The 23834-nt window shown below is 30.2% G+C and overlaps 3 protein-coding genes and 1 pseudogene across 3 annotated transcripts; all 4 read left to right on the top strand.

Moving 5' to 3' along the window:
• Positions 1–1457: 1457 nt before the first annotated feature.
• On the top strand, positions 1458–3064 carry LOC124819569 (uncharacterized). Its single transcript, XM_047291117.2, has 2 exons — positions 1458–1967; positions 2261–3064. The coding sequence occupies exons 1-2, from the start codon at positions 1466–1468 to the stop codon at positions 2929–2931; spliced, it is 1173 nt and encodes a 390-aa protein (XP_047147073.1). The 5' UTR covers positions 1458–1465; the 3' UTR covers positions 2932–3064.
• A 1207-nt stretch (positions 3065–4271) lies between these two features.
• On the top strand, positions 4272–6214 carry LOC124819566 (ephrin-A3 protein). Its single transcript, XM_047291113.2, has 2 exons — positions 4272–4545; positions 5693–6214. The coding sequence occupies exon 2, from the start codon at positions 5727–5729 to the stop codon at positions 6009–6011; it is 285 nt and encodes a 94-aa protein (XP_047147069.1). The 5' UTR covers positions 4272–4545; positions 5693–5726; the 3' UTR covers positions 6012–6214.
• Positions 6215–9948: 3734 nt separating this feature from the next.
• LOC124819568 (BTB/POZ domain-containing protein At3g22104-like) lies at positions 9949–11921 on the top strand. The gene is made up of 2 exons (XM_047291116.2): positions 9949–11026; positions 11201–11921. The coding sequence occupies exons 1-2, from the start codon at positions 10064–10066 to the stop codon at positions 11576–11578; spliced, it is 1341 nt and encodes a 446-aa protein (XP_047147072.1). The 5' UTR covers positions 9949–10063; the 3' UTR covers positions 11579–11921.
• A 6903-nt stretch (positions 11922–18824) lies between these two features.
• LOC124819563 (neryl diphosphate diphosphatase, chloroplastic-like) lies at positions 18825–21831 on the top strand (annotated as a pseudogene).
• Positions 21832–23834: the final 2003 nt, after the last annotated feature.

The raw sequence follows: 23834 nt of genomic DNA, 5'->3' as shown, positions 1-23834 counted from the left end.
ATCACTTTTAAAAATATTTATGTATCAATTATTTATTTAATGTATTAAAAGTAAAAAGATTCTTTACTTCTTCCCTAAAAGAAAATTTCCCCGGTGATTTTATCCACGTCTACTTCAAGCAAATAACATTTTATTCTAATACCATTTTCTTAAGTTCACATTTTTCATCCATTTTAGTCCATTTTTTTAGTTCACACAGTGGACGTAACTTATTTTTGTGTAGGATCTTTCCCTTTCATTTAGCTTTTCAAATGGGAGGTAAAAGGTTGAACATTCAAGAGAAATGAAAAATCTAAATTCAGAAACCTTGCAAGGATGAATAAGGGTTCTTGAAGTTATTATAATATTATATAATGTTAAAAAATCTTCATATCCGCTTTTTAATTTTGTTTTATTTTATTTTTTAATTATTATTGTTTTTTTAATTTTAAGAAATCTTTGTTATCTTTTATTCATATATTTTATTTAATAGTTTATTTTTAGGAATTCATTGTTAGTGAATGGTTATTTTTTTAAAAAAGTTTAATAAATGTAATATTTTCTGATTTAATGAAGTAAGTTTTCGTTATTTTTCTTCAATATTTTTTGTCTGTTATGTTCACTTTTGTTCTCTATTAAAGGAATTCAGTTTTTTTATAAATTACCAACATATACTAACAATATTACAAAGAATAATTTGGATTTGCAAAGCTAGAAATCATTGAATACTGATGAAACCAAAGACAATCTAGAATATGGACATCTCCAAGAGCTCCTGTGATTGCTTATAAATTTATAATAATTGAAAGACTAAATTAACCAGTCCTAATCATTGTAACACAAATAATTAATTAAAGAAGAAAATGTCCCAAGAATTCAACCTGTTTGCGTGAAGCTGATCATGTACAGATTACTGACTTTTGAGATAAAACTGTTGATAAATTTCTTAAGAGTTCTGAAAGCACCATATGAAGTTGTTTATTTTATTATATGACGTCGTCACCTGCTTATATTTCCTTGTTGATAAATTCAATTCCACGAGCAATATTTTATTTGAAATAAAAAATGATTGGATGGTGGTGATCCCTGTTAGTGCTTCCTCGTCCGTTGATTGTTCAAAGATCGGATAACCTTAAATGATATAAATTTGTCGGAGATTGCTTGAATCATGAATAATAAATGGAGATTCTCAAGTTATTATAAGGCTTCAAAATCAAACTACCATGTTTATGGCAATTCAATTACTGAAATCGTTATAATGGATATTGAGTTGCACATGAAATATTTCTGTGTTAAAGGTCTACTGAAAAGGAAAGAACAGCTTGCATACGAAGGAACTGTGTAGTTGAGGGACAAGATTCCTTGATTGTTTTCTTTCCTTTGGAATTGGAATGGTTACTGGTACGTGGAAATATTCTACACATTTCTTCTCCCAAAGCCTTTTGAGTGTCGATCCTTTTAAGAGCATAACGAAAAAAGAGACAGAATGTTTGAGGCTTGGCTTTCTCTCAAGAAGACCCTTCAGTGCAAGCCACACCCAAATCATGTTCATGATCCAAACACTATTAGGCAGCAAAAAGGTAATCAGAGAACAAAGTTGGGCAATCTTAAGAATTCAAATACCAAAGATTTCATCCATGGAAGCAACAGGCACTCTAAAAATCCCCTGAGTTTTAAAGGAGACATTGAGATCACTGGTCCTATAATCGACGAAATCACTCTTGATAGCTCAAACCATGAAACTAGTCGACGTTTTTCTTGTCCTCAAAGAAACAGCAGCAATAAAACTTCTCACAGAACACGAAGGTCAGATACATATTCGAAGATAGCATATCCTCTAGATCAGAATGAAGCAAATGTGTTCTCCAATACAAGGACTTTGGTTGGGATGGATTCTGATGTCTTTTCATCATTGACATGTGATAAATGTGGCGAGAAATTAAAAAACCCTGTTGCTGTAGAAGCACACAATATCTCCGATCATTCAGGTAACAACAGACTAATATTTCCTAATTGAATTGAAGGATCAAGAGTTTATGGGACTTCTTCTTTCACAGTCTTGTGTTTTTGTTTTATTCATGTTATGGTTCAGCTAGTTGCCATAAAGTTCTTTCTTTCCCACGGAAAAGTAAAAGCCTTAACTCAATATATTTAACAAACGATTTGAGCATACTAAACGTCATTAATCTATGGTTTCAAGGAAATAACGAAAGAAAGAACTTCTGTATTTATTATTTATGGAGAGGAAATGTTTGTATACAAATATACTTTGTTTTTGCAGTGATTGAGCTTGAGGAAGATTCGTCGAGACAGATCATAGAAACAATATGTGGAACAAGCTCGGTTTACTCTGAAAGCATGTTGGGTGAGATTGACTGCATCTTAAAGGTTGTGAATATACCAAAAACCTTTGCTTGCTTTGAAGAGTATAGAGAAAAGGTGAAGGAAAAGGCTGACAGACAAAAGAAAAAACACCCTCGTTGTGTGGCTGATGGAAACGAACTTTTAAGGTTCCACGGCACAACAATTGCATGCTCTCTGGGCATAAACAGCTGTTATAGGCTGTGCACTTTAGACTATTGTGGTATATGTCAAATTCTGAGACATGGGTTTTCGACCAACAAGGAATTCAAAGGTGCATTGGGGGTTTACACAACTTCCACGAGTGGGAAAGCCTTTGAATCCATTTCCATAATGACATCCCATGAGAGACCATTTTCGAGAAAGTCCATCATAGTGTGCAGAGTAATAGCTGGGAGAATTTGTAGCCCTCTTGAAGGAATTGAAGAAAGGGGTGATTCATTGGCAGAAAAGATAAATGGGCATTCAGATGTTGAAGAACTGTATGTGTTAAATCCCAGAGCCCTTCTTCCTTGCTTTGTAGTAATCTACAAACAGCAAACAGCCAAGTTTAGAAGGGTCGGCCCAAGCTTAAGGATAGGTAGCTTTTAACAACAACAAGAAGCTTTACCTGTTTCACTAGTCATTCTTCTGAGATATAAAACAACCTCTGTCAGGGTCAGGGTAGTCATTCTTCACACATATTTTACTTATACCTTTCATATTTATTTCCTCCTTTTGTATATAATAAATCAACATAAATATAGAAAAAATACTAATAGTATTTAAACGTAATTAATATCATTTAATTCCTTAATCGTATGATCATATTATTATAATATAAAATATTATTTTTTACAGAAAAATTAATTAAAAAAAAAACTCGTATAACTTAGTTCGCGTGACTTTATTTATTATTATAATTACATATATATAATTATATAATATGAGATTACTTGATTTAAAAATAACAGGTATTAACAAAATATTTTTTTTATCAGTTAATATTGAGATTTTTTTATTGGAAAACGTGTAATCTACGCCTAATTGACATTACTTTTGTTATTGTTTTTTTTATAAATATAAAAATTCATTTTTGTTATAACTATTCTATTTTTCAGTGGGTTATTAAATAATGGTTATTGGTGTCAAATAATATTTTTGCATTCACTTTTACTTTTGATTAATGATTGTGAAAAAAAATGCGTGTCAAAAGTGATAATTACATTTGCAGGATATTCTGTTATGGTGTTAACATTTTAAAAGGATTTACTCGAAAATAAGGAACATCGTTAAACATATACAATTTTTTAATAAAACATTTATTTCAAAGAACATGATCAATTAAAAGGTTTTACAGAAAAAAAAAACACACTTTCAATATATTTGCACTATAATCAATTATATTGAAAATATTTTAAAATAATTATATTTTATAACAACAATAGTAAACAAATAATAAATTTAAATATTTTATTTCTCTCTTAATTATCACCCAATTTAAAGAATTTACTTGAATTTTCTCTTTTTCACCTCTCATATTTTTCATGAAACCATCCCCCAGAAAGCACGGGTGCCAAATTCTGTACCAAGGGGTCCCTTCACATACGAGGTGGTCGGTGTTATCTGTTACGAAAAATGGTGTGTGGGTTTTTTGGGTCCATTATAGAATTGAAAGGCCCACAGTGAGAGTTGAATGGGAGGCAGTATACGGATGAAAATGGGCTCGGGAGGGGTGAGTGAGTGGGCTCAAAGCGATGGATATTCCATTGCGTGTTAGGTAGTGAAGCCCATCGATTCAATTAATGAGATGGAGCTCCCGGTATCTTTGTGTTGTTGACCATGACTCGAGAGTAGTTACGTTGTAAAGGACGGTGCCCTAAAAAGCGTTCCCAAGTTAATACATGTATCAATGTCTTTCAACAAAAAAATCGGCAACTGGACCTAGTTTCAACCTAGCAAACAAAAAATAAAAAAGCTATGGTTTGTGTGACTTTTTGATAATCAAAAGGACAAAATAGAAAATAATTAGAAAAGAAAATAGAGATTAGTAGGATAAGAAGAGTGTGAGTTGTATACGCGTATTGTTATGGAGTTGTTGTATATATAAGAAGAGGAAATGGCGTGCGATTGACACATTATTTTGCAAATTGTGCGGCAAGTGTCTTATCTGATCTCCTCTCTTCTCTCAAATCGAAGGCACCTCTTCTAAGGTGAAGGGGAAGGGTATGTATGTCTATTGTTCTGTCTTTTTCTTTTACAATATCGTTAGATCTGAGCTTTCTTTCATCTTTCGCTATATCAATTTATTCCTCAGATTGCGTACTATCATTAATTCTTGTTACTTCGCGATTCGACTAATCTGTCTGTTGATTGCTACTCTTGTTGATTGAAACGTAACCCTTTCAGATTCACCACCTCCCTCATGCCACTCTTTCTTTTGAATCTGCTTCGGTTTTCTTACGGTTGGATCTATTTGGGACTCATGCAACCCTATCAATGATGCCTTCTTGAAATTGACAATTATACTCTGATTTCTTTGCTGCCGAGTAGATGTCACCCTTACAGATATTTTTGAGTTTAGTGTTGTCAGAATTGGGAAAGAAGAAAGATCTACGTTTCTTTTAGTTGTAAAGTAGACTTGCATCGTGAAATAGGAGGAAAGGGGCTCGTCTTGCTTTTTTGTCTCTGGGAGTTTTGCTGTTTTTGTCGAGGGTTGCTATTCTCTTTCGTTTCATCTGTAGTCCGAGTGAAATCATGAATTTGCCTTTGTTTGTGAGGTTATCTAGTGTTGAGGGTTTTAAATCGCGAGTATAGCCATTGTTTGTTGCGATCTTGGATATTGTTGAAAATTGGCGATGGCCGAAATTTGCGATGCTCTTGCAGATAGTACAAGAACCTTAGATGCTGTAGCCAAAGCCATACTTGCGGACTGTTATTTAAAACCTAGGTAGCTTTGCCTTTGGCATCTTTGAATTTGCACTCGTGGCTTGATTTGGTGAGGGCACTGTGTTATGGCACTTGTTCCTTTTTTAAGGATTATTAGGCGAGTGTCTAAATTTTGTTTGAGGGAAGGCCAAAGACAAATTTACGAAGGCTTTCCCAGTAGATTCTGAACTGATATTTGACGATGATTTCATGAAGTTCTCTTCCAGTCACATTGTAGCTGTTGACATTAAAAACCCATCGAATAGTTTCTAGAAGCCAAAAAATAGTTAGTATGTCTACGTGATTGTGTAGAACAGGGAAACCAAAAAACACACTGGGAAGGATGGGATTTGGATTGCTATACTAATGTCATTTTTTAATCCTTATATTACATGGCACTTACATAAGAGTAAAAATTTTACTGGTATTTTTGCATGACTTGCAGCTTCAGGGGTTTGGAAAAGGTTGATATTGAAGCCATGGTTCTTGACTCCATACTATCTTCTCCTCGACTGAAGTCTCCCTCTTTCAGGAGGCAGTTTACAAAGGATGAACTGGGTAGTTGGTCCACACTTGTGCAGAGGCATCGCTTCCTCTTATCTGCTCTTGTTCTGCTAACTCTTCTCTGTACTGTTTATCTTTACTTTGCTGTCACTTTGGGGGCCAGCGGCACCTGTTCTGGGTTGACTGGAGCTCAGAAAGCTTCTTGCCATATGGAACTTGTTAAGGATTCTGTGGCCAAGGGTAAACTGAAAATTCTTTGATATTTCAAAATATAATTATAATGGAATATTTTTTTCTTGACTTTTTCCCGAGTATAGGTGACATGAAATCCGATTACGGTCTCCGGCTGAAGTATCGTGACTGTGATATGTATACATACTATTTATCTTGGTATTTGTGAGTCAAAATGTAGAATACATGTAGAAAGCAATTTCTTAGATATATTATATATTGATTTTAGTAATTGCTTTATTGACATATATTTTAGGGCATCGTGGTTGGTAAATGAAGTTTGAGACTACTATTTACATAAATTATGGCCGGCTGGAAGCCTCGTATTTGTTATATTACTGAATTTATATTAAATTTTGTTAATCATATTTGTTTATCATTACGGCTGAAACTGCATTTGTTTTAACTTACATAGAGCTATTGCCAAAAAGAGTAAAGGTTGAGAATATTATTATTAACATTAGAAAATAAAGTGTGGGTTTGAACAACTGCTGAAAATGTTTCAATAATTAATTAGTTTTGTTTGGGTAAATTTGCCGAATGATCTTGGTGTGTAAGAAAAGTTTAGTTTTTCGAACCAGGGTTTCTGAAGTATTCAAGCTAAAAGTTAAAAATTACAAATATTTAGATTTATGAAAGCAGGTTTTGTTACCTAAAGAAATCAAGATGTTATTCTAATTTTGAGTTGAAGGCTAAAAAAAATTAAAATTTAGTTATCAAGTCTTTTTTTATTTTCTTAAAATAAAGGTGAAATCTTGAAATTTCAGTTATGGATACAAAATTATTCTATCTGAAAATTATTCACAATACATTACTATTTTCAAAGACTGGCATAAGAGCTAAAATAAAAATTTGCAACAGTTTATACGTGGTTTTGAATCTTGAGGCTGGAAGAAAATATAAAAGAAAAATATATCTTGACATCACTATTAATTAAATACATATATTATATAATTACATTTTTAATAAAATATTAAATTTGATAAAACGTTATTGTATATTGTGGTAGAGTGAAGGAAAGAAATAATGGTGGGAATGAACCACCACTGAATATAAAAGTAGAGGGGAAGTTAAGAACTAGACAGGTGAGGTGCATCCTTAGGTAAACACTATCAAAGAACATATTACAGACTGTTAGGACATCGTGATGGAAACATGGTTCCATGTGTTTGTCCAAATAATGATTTTTCTTTAGTGTGCAATTGAAATCTATTTATGGTAAAAAATAAAAAATATAAAAAGAATAAGTAAAAAGTAGGGGTTGTAGTTAGTAGCGAGTGTAGGCCGACAAGAGCGGTGGGTGGTGTGATTAACAGGAAAGTGATGGATGGATGGATCATTAAATACGAGGTGATGTTGTTGTGGAAATGAGTGAGAATAATTTAGCCACCTATTAATCAAATTAAACACATCACAACACTCCCATCGTAATCACTACGTGCCCACGCTCTTATGTTCCAACAAAAGAAATTACACTGAATTATCTGTATAAACCTTTTTGCTTTAGACCACAAAAAAGAAAATACAAAGAGAAAAAAAGAAGCTTGAGAATAAAATAGATAAATAAAAGAAAAAAAACATTACAAATTGATATATATTATGTAGAGCGGTTCTTGATTTTTGGTCACCACTCGAACTCTATCAGGAAAGTATTATAAAGGATATTAACTATCATCTCTTTTCTAAGATTCAATTCTCCCACTCAAACATAATTCTTGTTGTATTCAAAACAACTTTTTTTTTTCTATTTTATTTTCAACATTCAAATTTTTAAAAAGGTTTATCATTTTTACTCTAAGCTTTATCTAAAATATGAAGAACTTAAGTAATTTTCTAATAAAGGAAGCCCATTGACGTTGTCGAAGGCATCACATGGTATTTCTGAAATCTATGTTTTGGTATATTATTCTGATCCTAGAAACATGAGGCATACACATGATTACCGGTATGCTGATGGAGTTCTTTGCTTTCTTCGTAGTTCATATTAATTAGTAAAAACGAGTGATGTGTATAATATAAGATCCATTTGAGAATTTGAAATGATCAATAGATTGAAGATGACTTATAACATGTCATAAAATAGAATAAATTCGTGTTTCGATTCATATTTTTAAGCAAGATGCAGAGTACTACTCCTTGTATCTGTTATGGTACGACAAATCATGCATGGATTGATTGAGAATAAAAAAAATTAATAGCAAGTAATCCCTATCAATGGCGTGAGTTGGTATTCACGTCCTAGTACTAATAACGGTGTTGAAAATGATGATACCCCAGATGGGATATTAAGTAATTTAAGGCACAAGTTAGGTTATTATTATTATTTATGATGAAATTTAAAAACAGTGAACCAGGTCAATAGATTTGTGAATTAGTTGGTCAAAGGAAGTTACAACCCCAAAAATTGGTGGCATGAGTAACGGAAAAAGGAAAGTGCCACGTTAACCATACATTGTTCACTTTGAATTCTGGCTCACTTTAATTACCATTATATGTTCTTTGTCTCTGTGTCATGTGTTTCTAGAATTGCTTCCAAACATGTCTCCATTTTTAATTCGGTGGACAAACACAACTTGTGAAACCTCTTTTCTTTTAATAAAATATCTCCTTTGCTATTATACTATTATTTTAATTATTACGCTGTTTGCACTATTTTTTTAGTTTTAATAAATTAATTAATCAAACCTTTACCTATCTTTTTTGTGTTGACTTCTATTATTTTCGCCCAGTGTTATCAACTTCTCTGCCTAATGTTACCAATCTTTTCCTTTATTTACTTTTGCAGAAAACACCAACATGCTCGCTTCCTTTGTTGACTATGATCAGAAAAAACAACCTTTTAACCTTTTCTGTTCACATAATCCGTCTCTGGTTTTTTTGTTACTAATGATTCTTTTTGTTCCACGAGCTTCCCTATTCTGATTGGTGTTTTGTCATTTACAGACACGCCACCCAAACTTCCTAATCCTTAAATGCATCTTTGGCATGCATACTCATTAATGCTGGAACAATGGAGTGTGATCTTGAAGTGAATACCATAATGGAGATAAAGCTTTCATAATCAGCAAGGTGAAACTCTTTATTTTATTCTATATTTTTGAGTGAAACGGTTGGTGACTAACTAGCATGCGCATGGTCTTTACTCCCAACAGCATGAGAAATAGACACTTAACATTTAATTGCAGCTTAAAGTGTGGCAGGCATGTGGACCTGCTTGCTTCACCCTTCCTGTCATCATGCTCTGCACGAACTGCATCATCACCTATGTCTTTCCCTTCTTACAAACATCACCCCCATCATATATTTTCTTAAAATATCTTCTCCTGCACTTTTTCTTTTATCATCATCACATGTATTATTTTGTGGGTATATTTGCTCTTCCCTGTTACGAGAGACAGAATGTCACACGAAGTGAAAAATAAAGAAAAATTATCAGTGTTAGTTAAGTATTTTAAAAATAGATTTTAAAGTATGATGGTTCCCATGAAAATAATAACAATTTAAAATATACAAATGAATGCAAATCTTATTTTATAAAACTTTTTTAGAGTTAAGTTATATTTAAGTCTATTTCTTAATATATAGCATAGATTAAAGCTTATCCTACCGAAATTTGTTAGAACATTGTTCTGTCTGGGCCACAATTAGACCGTATTTAACTCAGTGTAAAACTTATTTTAAAAATGGCAAGCGAGAATTGAATTAGACTTAAGTCCTCCTCCTAAGAGTTTCTTGTTAAAATTACAAGGTATCTTTTTTTCCTTATACTATCAAATATAGCAGAACATAAACATGTTCTCTGAAAAAATGTTATTTTGTTTATTTTCCTGAAAATTGTATGCCTTATTTTGTGACTTTCATACACTGCACACTGTTTTACTTTCTTTGGTAAAGAAATGAAATAGTTTTCAATACTTCTGCTTCTGCTTTGCAGAATATTCTTTCACCTTTCTCCCGTGAATTTAGCAACTTTTTTGGTTACTCTTGGTCATAAATGTGGGAGTGAAAGTTATATTTTGCGACTTTCCATGGGTACACATGCTTTTTAGCTCATAGCACGACTTTGCTACACTAAAGCAGTATGGAGGTAACTCCATCTCCATCAACCATGTCCCTGCTGTGTTCTGCTGCTCATTTCATGGAGATGGAATGTGATGATGGTCCTGAAACACCCAACTTGAAGCCCCACATTGAAAAGTTTCTCGAAGGAATTCGTTTCTGGACTTGGTCTGAGCTCGTTGAAGCATTGAAACAGTGTCAAGACTTATTTTCTTTTAAAGGTTATTTGGCCATTCTGGACAGAATTATGGATCACTTGATAGAGAGACTGGCATCACCTGGCATTACCAGTCCAAATACATGTTCCTCCAACAGATCCAGCTTCCAGTTTTCTTGTGATACAAGCAGCAATAACAGCCTCAGAAATAACTGCTCTGGGGCCACATGGTGGTTTGAACATCTTCTGTTCTTGAAGATTGATTTGTTGGACAAGGTCACAAGGACAATGCTATCTTATGATTTTGATCATGGTGTGGTCTCTAGATTCCTGTTCTACTATCACAACTCAACTTGTCTTGGTGCTCTACAGGATGAGAAGACTGAGACTACCGAGGTTGTTATCGATCTTCTTTTGCTGCTAGATTTGAGATCAATTTCTTGCAAGGATTTGTTCAATCTAAATCGAATGGCTGTAGGTTTGAAAATGAGCACAAGTTTCGTAGACAAGATAGAAAGTCTTATAGGTCCTCTTCTGGATCAAACAACAATTGATTATCTACTTCTTCCATCTCCACGTGGGAGGGGTCAAGCATATGATGTTGGTTTTGTCCTTAGACTCGTACACATATTTTTCTTTGGACACAGTTCTGAGGTAGATTCAAATAGACTGAAGAGAGTTGCGAAAATGATGGATTTGTTCCTTGTGGAAGTTGCTCCAGATCCCCATCTCAAACCTTTTGAGTTTGAAGCATTGATTACCGTGCTCCCAGATACTGCAAGGGAATCTCATGATCAATTATACCTAGCCATGGACATGTATCTCAAGGTAAACTACCACTTTGCATTGTTCTATGATTGCAAGACTGTGATACTTGAATGCAACTTTTCACTTTAGAAAGCTTGCGGCTTCTAATTGATTATTGCTGCAACTACTTTTATTTTTTTATCAATGTGTAGTGTTATATGAAGTTTTCTTGCAGTCATTGATATAGATTGATAGGTCCATGCAGGATTGAGTGACAAAGAGAAGATAAGTATCTGTTGTACACTGAACCACGAGAAGCTGTCAGCAGAACTTCTGAGAAATCTTACTCGAAACTTGGTGTTTCCTTCAGAGGCAAAACCCAGAGCTTACGTTACTAAACAAAGCAGAATGAAAACCTTGCTCCAGGAAAATGATCACTTGAAAAACTTTTTTGAATCCGTATTTCGTAAAAGCTTCAAGAACATAGAGGTGAGAGAGGATGTTGAAAAGAGAAGCTATGATGGGGAAGAGCTTAGAGGAGATTCAGAAGGAATGCAGAACGGGTCCCAGCTAAAGAGGTCAGGGACTCATATCATGAGCAATGCTACGTACCTGCCAAAACTCTGTTCATGATGTTTACTTTCACATTTGACCCTGAATTTTGTGTTCATCTCTGTGTACGTATTCTTCAAGTGTTAAAGGAGTAAAGTTATGCAAATCATGTACAGATATCATATTCTATGTAACATTTTTCACATATGATTTTATACAAGAGAATATGTCAGTTGTTTGCTTTGTGCAGATACGAGGAATGATTGTTGTGTCAACCTACCTACAATACTCCTACTATCACTTCAGCATCATCACTTGTTTTGTTAACTAGATTTGAATTTGAAGCGATGACGTTGGTTTTTCTGTTCTACCCATGACAGTAAATAGACAATGGATAATTCCAGAGAATATTGTAAGTGACAGCATCAGCTGATTATGCGCCAAAGAGTGCCACTCATGGCAACAAATAACAATTTTTTGTGCTAATTAGCCATTTTCTCAATGAAGAATCCTTGGAATTCGCTTTAGAACAAATACTAATAATACTAACAGCTTGTAAAGTGCAGGTTGCAACAAAATCTAGCATAGATTATTTCTTTTGCGTGTTCTTATAAAGCTTTATAATATGATCACTATAACCGATCCAGAGACTTACCATGTACTTATTAAAAATATAAGATTTTTCTTATACTTTTTTTAAGAGGAAAAAAAGAGAAGGAGAAGGTAAATAAGATTTTTTTAAATAAGAAAATAATGAAATATAGAGGAATTATATATAGAATTTGCGATGTTATGCAACCACGAAAAACTGGGTTGGTCGGATCAAGGATTTGTTTGGAGAGAATTTAGGCCAGAGTGATACTTTAATCCTTCCAATTATGGAATTAGGTAGCTTTTACATAGATATATTAAAATGGTAGGGCTAGTAAATAATTTATTAGGTGATAATTTAGTTGTAAACCTTAAAAGGAAAAAAATATATTAGGTGATAAAGTATTTCCTGAGTTTTTTTTTATTCATTGGATCTCAAATTTAAGACAATTAAATTAGATTAGTTTATCCACTTAGTTGTTTGTTTATTTGGGCCCAAGAGTCATTCTCTTTTGAAGCTTTTACTTCCTATACCCTCATAATTTCTTTGTGTACCGCCAAATTTTCAAGTAAGTGATTTTCTTATTACATGTTTTTCAGGAACAACTTTTTCAGAATTTAGGAAATAAATCTTTTGAAACAAATTTTCTCTCGAAATAAAATTTCTGGAATTTTAGAACAGGTTTTGCATAAAAGAATTTGCTGAATAAACTTTTTGGAACTTATATAATGCTTTTTAGAATGAAATAGACTTTCTGTAATACATAAAAAAGAGTTATAGAAAAAGTTTTTCAGAACTAGTTTTTTTTTTTCCTCATTTTCTTACTTCTTCTTTCTATAAGGCAGCGATGATTATGAAAAGGCGACAAAGGTAGCAACCGTGACAACGGTGATATGGTCCATTGATAAAAATATGTCTAAGTCTTTTCCTATTTTTGTGAGGTGCAGGAAGCAAAAGGGCCTTTTTGATCGTAGTTCGGTGCAACAAACATAAGCCCACTCTTTATGGGCCTTTACCAAACAATCACTTCGCCCTTACAATAGGTATATATATATATATATATATATATATATATATATATATATATATATATATATATATCAACTAATTTTAAAATTAAAATACTAATAGAGTTAAATTAAATATCGTATAGGAACTAAAAAATATTCCACATTTTTAGAAATGAAAAAATTTAATGTTTTTATTTAACCTCATCAAATCATTCATTAACAAGATTCTACACTTCTTTTATTAAAAAATAAATTATGATCAATGAATAAATGATGTGATAAGCAATTCATGAAATCGACTTGTACGTAAAATGATCGAATGTCGTATCAACAAATTTGACAAAGAGTAACTAATGGAAAAAAAAATATAGATTTAAGTATGAAAAATAATACATATAATTTATTACGAACATTAAATAAAAAATATAGGCAATTACCGTATCTAAATAATTTTTTGTGAAAAAGTAATAATTAATAAAACTAGTAAAATAAATTTAATATTCATAATATGTGGAAAAAAATACTAAAATTAATTAGTTACTATTTTAATTTGGATTATCTCATATATTTTAGTTTAGAGCTGCCATACACTTATCAACTACTTTTTATTTGCTTGTAATGTGGGTAAACAACGTAAAATTAATTATGTGTAGAAAACTAGCTGAAAGAACTCATACGACCTTATAAACTATTTTCATTATATATAGAGAGAGAGAATATGACAGGAAGAGAATTAAATTTAATAAAATAATTAAGGTAAAAAAATAACTTAATGTCAAATTCTCACCAGCAGGTACTCACATGCTCGGTGTTAATTTTTTTATATATTATTTTAAGTCCTTATTTTTCTAATATTTAAAAATAAAAATGCAATTTTAATATTTAAAAAATGTTATGGTTATGGTTTTATAAAATGAAGCACAAAAAATTCAAACTACTTTGGGAGAGAAAAGTCAAGGCAATATATATGGGAGGGAAAAACAAATTTGTGTGTCAACTTTTAAAATAGGATTATAATATTTAATAGTTTTTTTAATAACTTTTTTACAACTGTGTGTTAGATTATGTGTTATTATTTTATTAGGATATATATTTAAAATGAAACAATCATAAATTATTATAAAAATATTGTTAAAAAAATTATTAAAAAACATTTTCCTTCAAAATACGAGTATCCTCAAGTGAGACAATGAGTAAAAGATACTCTAAATACTCCTTCAGTTTATGGGTTCATTTTTCTTATTGAATTTTTATATTTTTCCACTATCCTGTAAAATAAAAATGAACGTATAATTATCTTATTATATTATGAATTAAAAACGGTGGTTTCAAAACCTATTAAAAGATATAATTTAAAAAGTATCTGTGTATTTTAAAAGGAGTAAAATTTCTATTTAACTATCTAAATGTGTCACAAACATTACAACCGGACATAGCACTCAACAACTGTGCGCGGAGACAAAATTATGCAAATGAAGAAAGTAGAGTTGTCGACAAAAATTTATATTCTGATACAATTATTCTTCGAAATGATTAGGCTTAAATAATTCTCTTTTGTCTTCATTTACTTTAATGTGAAACTTTTTTTCTTTTAAAAGTTCAATATAATGTTTATTTTGATAAATAATGTTTAATTTAGTTTTTCTTTTCAATATTATTAATGGAAGATAAACAGTATATTACATGCTAATTTGTAAATTTTTATTTTATTTTTTATTTTCTTTTCATTAAAAAATATCTACGTATTAAATAGACATTTTTGTCGGATATCAGTATTAATGTCACTTTTTAAATGAGTTTTTAGTATAAGTATTAGTTTTTTATATTTAATTTAGTTTTAATTTTATTCAATTTAGTTTCAAATTTTATTAATTTTTTAATTTAATCTCAACTTGTTCTTTTCTAAATTGACTTGACACTGCATTTAATTTTTACTAAAATTTATAATTTTATTAAATATATTTTTTTCATTATTTTTATACCAACTCAAATTATATTATTGAAATATAATAATTGTATTTGTTTTTTTAATGTAAAAAATAAAGTTAGAATTGGTTTAAAAATAATGAATAATTTTTCTTCTAAATTAAAAAATGATAAAAAAATTTTAAAATCAATGAAGAATTTTCTTTTAATTTTAAAAATAACGGAGTTTTTTTTCATTTAATTTTAAAAATAATAGAGAATTTTCTTTCTAAAATTTAAAATTAAAATTAAATTGGATAAAATTAACAAAAATTAATATTAAATTAAATAAAATTAACAAAAATTGAGACTAAATTTAACAAAATTAATCAAAATTTGAATTGAATAAAATACATTTGATAAATTGCATTTATACTGACTTGACATATAAGATTAATATTAATTTAACATATAATATTGTATATATAATTTTAATTTACATTAAAAAAATATAAAATTGAACATAATTTATTAAAATATAAACTACATTAAACATAAGGAAAAACAAATAAATTTTATTTTTAAGCCAAATTATTATAATAGACAAATTTGAAAAAGTGACAAGAATCAAACAACTTTATTGAGAAAATCAGGACTTCGATTATGTTTTTGGCTATTGGGTGTGAATGGAACTCAATGACCTATTATTGAACCATCATCAGATAATGTTTCTTATTTTTGAGTTGAATGGGTGACAGTAGTGAAAGTTCATACTGTTGGTGAGAGGGTCCAGAAATTCCTTCAATAGTTGTAAGAGTTTTTCATGATTGGTATACCCTACAAGGATTCATTATAACATGTGGTGAGTCAGATTTGAATTCCCATCATGCCCCTCATAAAACACCTATCATATACTTACATGAAATGAAACAAACACGTTTTAGATTCCTTCTATTAAAAACGTCAAACTCTATCCTCAAATACCATAAAGGTATATACCGATTCAAAGTTGAAAAGTATATACCAAAAGTGATCAACTTGTTTTACTTCGCTTAAAACAATTGCTAAACTAAAGTTATAAAGTGATCAACCATTTGCATTTTTTAAACGTTTTTATTCATTTTCAACTTATAATTAAAAAATGTAAATATTGACATTAAAATAAATAAATTCATAATATAATCAAATGCCAATAATGTATATGAAAATAAATAAAATTAGATGTAACATCCCATTTACATTTTATATATATCATATTGAAAGCCATTTTTTTTAAATAATTAAATAACAACTTTTTTTAATAATAAAATATTAAATTATCATATTTAATTACATTTTTAATAAAAATGACAAAAATAATAATCATAGATCATGATAAGATATAATCATCCTGTTTTACATAAAAATATTATTGTTATTTTGAAATTAAATATAAAAAAGTTAACTAATATATAAGAAAAAAATCTACAAACAAATAATTTTAAGGATTTTAAAATAGTATGATAATATAATATATGAATTCAATTTTTTATTTACTATTATTTATGTTAAAATTGAGAAAAAAAAATCAAAATTTCATGCAAGCAAGAAAAACACATAATTCTCTCTTTTCTAATTCTATTTTTGAGGTTCTAAATTTTTAGATAGGAATATAGCGATGAAAAGATAAATAAAAAAAAGAACAACATGATATAAACAAAATATTTTTAAGGTAATCCTTATGAAATCTGTAACTAGTTCATAGATTTTGATTTTAAATTAAAATTCATTTTTATCTAAAACTTTGATATTTTTAAAATTTTAAATTTTAAACATTAATAAATATAATAATTTTAACCAATTAAATTTTATGTGCCAAATACATTTGATTTAATAATAGCATTTGAATTGTTTATTTTGTTTAATACATTTTCGTTTTAATTCTAATTCTAATTGAAAAACATATATTTGTTAGGTCAAACAAATTTTACTTAATTATATTAAAATGATTATATGATTCACTTTTACAATTTATATATATTAAAATTTAGAATGGATTCCAATTTTATGTGAGAGTTAAAGTTAAAAATATATTTAACTTATTATTTTATTTATGTTCTGTCATGATTACGCGTGATAAACAGATCGTCCGAAATCATTATCAATTTCATGTTATCATTATTTCGATTCAAGGCACAATTGGAAACATTTATTTATAATAAATTTGAGGTTTTTTAATACATCCCCTCTACACTTATTGATTTATTGACTTTAGGTAGAGATACTCCCCTTCTCAATAGATTGAATATCATCCTTAGTAGCATTAACACCTAGCTTCCTAACACCTATACTAAAATAAAGTTTCACAAGGTTAGATTTACGTCAGTTTGGACGAATCAACAAAATTATTAAATGCCTTCTTTTTCATTTAATGTTGAGGGAAAAAAATTATGGAAAGAGTTTTGGGTATAGAGTTGAAGTCCGCAATACAAATTGTCTTGAAAATCGGACAGGTTTCCTAGTTGTTTTCCATCTTTCAAGTGACGTTCATTCTTCTTTCTCCTTATCCAAATCGTGTGGGTGAGTATCTGGCAAAGGTACTACGTTCAAGTTAATAATATAATCGAACGGTTGACACAACAAATAATACATATATTGTGCATCGTGATCTTAAAGTCATACCTGAGACCTTTATTCATATTAGTTGGTGATGAGTCTTTATCTTTTGCTGACCTAATGACGGTTCAATCACACTTTAATTTGTATTAGGAAATTAATGAGTCATTAAACACAACTTGGAAGAACAGTCACGGAAAGACAACCTCGAAAGAACGATTTCGAAAAGACGACAACCACTAGAGAAAGATCACATAAGGACGGCCATAAAAGAACAGCTATGAACTACGAGAGGACAACCACGGGAAGACAGTTTCGGAGGATGGCCCGGAGGACGGCCCCAAGAGAACCGTATGGTTCAGAAAGTTTGATTATACATACGTTTCTTATTTTCAGTTTGTAGCGTATGAAAAAAGGATCGTGAGCTAGTTTGTAAGTTACAAGTAAAGTCTTCATTAGTCAGGATGATAAAATTAAGAAGGTAGTTTTAGATGAAAGAGTAGCAAGGTATTTATTCAAGCAAAGATACAAAAAATTTAAAAGCCATGAAAAATTAATGAAGAATCAGCACTCCTCCCAATGCATAAAGTTGTGGTGAAGGTTGATGGCATAGCACTGTTTGTAACTACCATCTGATACCAAGTCTCACTTGTTTACTCCATCAAACGAAACAAGACTAAAGTGCCAATGACACTTTTCCGAAACTAAGATAGAAAATGGGTAATATAATGAACTCATACCTAATCTTAGATTCAAACGTTATTGTCCTAATTTGTAGGTGCCGATTATGGGAGTGCTTAAGTGGACATAGACCAAGGATGTTTACTGTATTATAAATTAGACTTAATACTTCTTTTGATCCATCGAAAGAGGGGCTGTGTTCAAAATAATTCTATCTTTTTTAAAAAGTAACAATTGATCTCAACTTTTGAAAAAACTGTTTGTAAAATTAGAATTGGAAGAAAATAAATTGACTAGAGGGATTAGGATTCCTAATTTGGGGTTTCCTGTCCTGCGATTAGGGTTGGAAAAAGAATTGGAAAAATTGAAAGATGCTCCTCTCTCCCTAGGAGGTCCAGTAATGAAAATTGGAATGTCTCTTTTATCCTTAACTAGAAGGATTAAGTTTTGGCCAATGAGGCTTTTGATACCACTCTAAAAGGCCTCTTATCAATGGAGGTATGTTATGTGTATATAAACTCATGTTCATCTCTTATTTTATCCGATGTGGGACTTTGTTTGTATCCAACACAAAATACATCCGAGCCATCCATTTTTAAAGCCTTGCCCTAAAGCCAAGTCAGTTTCACTCAAAGCATATTCCAGCATGGTGAGTGTGTTTCACTTTTACAAAATATATATAATTCGGTGAATTCCAATCTCTACGTATTTTATATATTATCTTTTAATCTTCAGCAACATTGATTTTCAGGATTTTATCCACGTCAAACAGGCTTCGATATTGAAGGAAGCTAAGCATGCATGCAAGAAACTTATCATAGAAAATCCAGTGGAGAGTTTGCATATGGTTGACATTATCCAAAGGCTTGGAATTGAGCACCACTTTGAAGAGAGATTGAAGTAGTTCTTCAAAAGCAACAATTGATATTAAGCAACCATCCTGTGATTTTTTCAATAGCCATGATCAACTCCATGAAGTTGCACTTGCATTTCGCTTGCTGAGACAAGGAGGTCATTATGTCAAACCAGGTTTGAATGATTTAGTTAGATAAGATAATAACTTTTACCAAGTTCACGACGATTGCACACATACTTATAATAAATTAAAATTACATAGCTTATTACACGACAAAAGTAGAAAAAATATATAAAATATAATTGTAAAAACTATATTGAAATATAACATATAAATATGGAAAAATAATTTTCTTAATTATATATAAATGTAAATTATTAAGGTAAATAACGAAATATGCAGATTTATTTGACATTCTGAAGAGCGAGAAAAGAAAATTCGAAGAGACGTATGGTGAAGATGTGAAGGGTTTCACTGCCCTGTATGAAGCAAGTCAACTAGGAATTGAAGAAGATAGCCTTGACGAGGTAGGGTACCTCATATTTCAACTTCTTCATGCATGGCTTACAAGACATGAAAAACATTCTGAAGCTATATATGTTACAAAAACTCTTCGCTGTCCTCTTCATCATGGATTATCAAGATTCAGGGTCCAATTGAGTTCAACACCCATAATGAATGGATCACTTATTTAGAGAAATGTTTTGAAAGTCTCACGTCGACTAGAGATAAGACAAAAATATAATATAAAAGTGAGGTGCAAACCTCACCTTACAAGCTGGTTTGTGGAGTTGAGTTAGGCTTAAAGCTCACTACTAACATGTTATTACTAGGTATTTATATATTTATGTATATATTATAAATTTATATCTTCCTTAACTGCAATGGCATTTTTATGATACTACTTCATTATATTTAGAAATTTCGGCATTTTTGTTCCTTTAAAATTAATGTTTTGGAATTTCAAAGTTTAATATATACCTTAATTAAGCATTTAAAAATATGGAAACGATGTAGGATATCTCTCTGTTTTTTTCCATGTAATTGTCGTTTGTAACATATTTTATATCATTTTAAAGAACCTCAAATTTTTAAATTTTTCTTTCCTGTTAAGATTTTTTTTCCTCAAATTTCAACTTCTACTGTTTAAAAATTGGCTTTTTACAATTGTTTAATTTCTAATCATATATATGAGGTTTATATTCTCACAACGAATTGATTTCTGTCGATTCAGATGGAAATTGGGTGGTATAGAGCAGCTTCCGGACTTCATGAAAATGTGTCTTAGTGTTATTTTCGACATGACCAATGATGTCGCAGATAAGGTCTACAAAATGCATGGATTAAACCCTGTAGATACCCTAAAAAGATCGGTAATAGTCAACTTATTGTATTTTAAAATTTGGCGGATTTCATCTTGCATATGTCACATTCAATTTTTTTTGCGCAGAAAGTTTTGTAAAGTAGCAGCAGAAGTAAAAGTGATGTATTTATATGTTTGAAACAGTGGGTGCAATTGTTGAAAGCTTTCATGGAAGAGGCACATTGGTTGAGGAGTGGTGATTTGCCAAGGTCAGAGGAATACTTGAAGAATGGAATCGTGAGCACAGGAATGCATGTGGTGCTTCTGTTGGAACAATTTTTGAAATTTAAGAGTATTAGAGACAGTTTTCAGATTCATGAAAAGTTACAATATTCATGAAGAGTTATAACCATTCATGAAAAGTTACAATCAAGAAATGTAACTAGTCAGAAAAGTTGTTATTCATGAAGAGTTACAACCATTCATGAAAAGTTACACTCAAGAAATGTAACTAATCAGAATCTGGTATCTCTTAGATTTGAAAGATGCCTGATCAACATCTATATAAAGGGATCTTATGCTCTACTGAAATTTAATTCGCTCATTCTCTTAACACACAAATCAATATCTGAGTATCATATTCTTGTTTAACGTTAATACTAAGAGTGAGTATCATATTCTTGTTTAACGTTAATACAAAGAGTGAGTATCATCGATGTATTTCTTCTTCGTATCTCAAAAGCGGATTTCGTGGTCTCCTTCACTCTTACAAGGGACGAAATATTGCTTTTAGGAAAGTTTGTATTCACGCTTAAAAAATTATATCAAGTCTACATTGTTATTCATCTTATTTCCCTAAGTTATTGGAAAATTGTTTCAACAGCTTCTCCATGCAATCTTCCTCTTCGATGAGTCTATAAATATACGGAGACTGTTGCTGTTATGGAAAACTTTCCCAAGTTGGCAAAAATCCTTCGTTTATCTGATGATTTGGAAGGAGCCAAGGTACAGACGCAAGGAAGTGTTTGTATCTATGTTAGATTCTAAACATGAATGTGATGTCCTAACTAAAGATTGAAAAAAATTCAGAAAAAAGAAGAGAAGGGAGTTGATGGGTCATATCTTGTTTGCTAGATGAATGAACAGCAGCACGTTTCGGCTGAAGAGGCCCAAAGCCATGTTTGCCATTTGATTTCATCTGAATGGAAATGTCTCAACCGACAGCTTCTGACCCAAAATGAACTGCCATCATCATTTACCATTTTCTGCCTGAATGCAGCTAGAATGGTACCTTTGATGTATCATTACACCACCAATAATAATGCATGCCTCTCCATAATGCAGGAACAGGCCAAGACACTGCTTCGTAATGCTTGTGATGAGACAGGATGATATATTCCAGTTTATTTTTATTTTCAAATTATTTATGTATATATGTAACTAAAATTATATACTATTTCAGCATAATACATACTCAAAGATGACATATTTTAGTTTACAGCAGAAGTAATTAGTCTAATAATATAAAAAACTAATTGATAAAAAATAGTAAGTAATTAGTAAAAGATTACAGTGAGAAAAATAATATTAATGAAACAACTCAGTACATATTTGTTATTCCTACGTATGGATCAAATGACTTTACGTGTTTGTATGAGTCTCAAATAACTTGATATGTGGTTATGAAAGAATATGAGTTGTAAAAGATTTGATAAAGAAGTTATGTTTAGAATTGTTAAGAATTAGTTGTTTATTTTAGTTTGTGAAGCATTATTGTTTTAATATATCTTGTTATTTATATAAGTTTTTAAGAGATACTTTGTAAGGATTATTAAACATCTTTAATCCCTTAAAATATATGAGATACTAATTGTTTATGTGGTTTAACATTTTGAAAAAATATAACTCAATATTTTGTACATTTTTACAAAATACCGTTTTAATGAAATTCTCAGAATCTCCGTCTCACTATCTCAACAAGAACAATCTTTAACACTTAGCAAATTTAGAATTAAGGACATAATAAAAATATTAGTGAAATAGTTTTTTATTAAAAATTAAATATCTTATGACAAAAATAAAATATTGCTCCGTAATATATGAATTATATATAAAATTTTACGATTGACCCAAAAAGTTAGATGTAAATAAGAATAAATTTTTTTACATCTTGATTATAAGTAGGATGTAAAAGTTTCTTTTCCATTTTGATCAAAGAAATCCGATATAAATTTACGTTTCTCTTTTCTTCCTAAGAACTTAGTTGTGTCACTTTTTTTGTTTCCAATGACAACCATGAGTATGGTGGAGGTTTCGTTTCTTCATCTTTTATGTCTGATTTTTTTTTTGGAAAAATGGTTATGTTTGATTGTATTTGCATTTTGCATCAAGGTTAGTTATCTAACCTCTCCCTTTATTGCTAATGTGCTTTTTCATGATGGTTGTCAGTGTTCTGTGGTTGTTGCTTTGATTATGACTATTTTTTATTTATTATTTTCATTTGTGTTTAATGTACGTAGAACAAAGCCATTACAGTTGTTATTTTTTTTTCCATTCAACTTTTATGCCAAAACCATTTATTTATTTTTTTAAAATATGAAAAATTTGCTCCGTGTTATAAGATCTTACATAAACTTACATTGGATATGTCGGACAAAATCCTAAACATGAGTTTACGCTATTCCTACATATTATATAGACATCAGATTATAAATAAATATAAAAAACAAAAGAATATAAGATATAATATTATTGTTTTCTTACACTATATATTTGAATTTAAAAACATTAATTTCCTTATTTAAAAAATATTATACTATTAGTTTATTCAAATATTTTGAAATGTTGCATTTCTTTAGAGAAAATTAATAGTAAGTAAGAAGGACTTTTGAACAAAATCTTAAGGATGAGAAGCTTCCATAAGTAACATCTAATCTGTCTAAAAAAATCTTCACCTGTCTCATTATTCTTTTCATGTGCAAGAATATGTTACTTGTGAATATCAATAAATTCTTTTTCTGAGATTTATAATTGATATATCATAGATATTTGTAATACTTATTATCATTTTCTTTTTTATTTTTGAGTAAAAATAATTTTAAAGTATAATTTAAATAAAATTTTATGATAAAATAGTAGTGTAAATGAATTTCATCTTTCTAAAAATAAATTTAAATAAGTTGTATTGTAAAGTATAAGTTTTAAAACAATATATATTAAAAAAAATATATAAATCTAAATATAGATTAATAATATTGGTGGATAATGTTTTTTTTTCATCTCATAGTAGAGATATTCCATTTTCTGTGGCCATAATCGTATGTGACTAACCTAGTCAATTAAAAACGACACAATTCTTGATATGTCTCTATTCATGGCACCAGTTCACATGTATA

Source organism: Vigna umbellata, chromosome 5, assembly GCF_029865625.1.
Source record: "Vigna umbellata cultivar VRB3 chromosome 5, Vumbellata_1.0, whole genome shotgun sequence".
In the NCBI taxonomy this organism is placed as follows: Eukaryota; Viridiplantae; Streptophyta; class Magnoliopsida; order Fabales; family Fabaceae; genus Vigna; species Vigna umbellata.
Note: the sequence above shows the minus strand (reverse complement) of the source record. Positions and strands in the feature narration are given on the sequence as shown.

Excerpts from the sequence above, each read along its gene's own strand:
- LOC124819569 (XM_047291117.2), top strand. The coding sequence starts at position 1,466 with ATGTTTGAGGCTTGGCTTTCTCTCAAGAAGACCCTTCAGTGCAAGCCA. Across the intron at positions 1,968-2,260 it reads CAATATCTCCGATCATTCAG|TGATTGAGCTTGAGGAAGAT; the intron begins GTAACAACAGAC and ends TTGTTTTTGCAG.
- LOC124819566 (XM_047291113.2), top strand. The coding sequence starts at position 5,727 with ATGGTTCTTGACTCCATACTATCTTCTCCTCGACTGAAGTCTCCCTCT.
- LOC124819568 (XM_047291116.2), top strand. The coding sequence starts at position 10,064 with ATGGAGGTAACTCCATCTCCATCAACCATGTCCCTGCTGTGTTCTGCT. Across the intron at positions 11,027-11,200 it reads CCATGGACATGTATCTCAAG|GTCCATGCAGGATTGAGTGA; the intron begins GTAAACTACCAC and ends ATAGATTGATAG.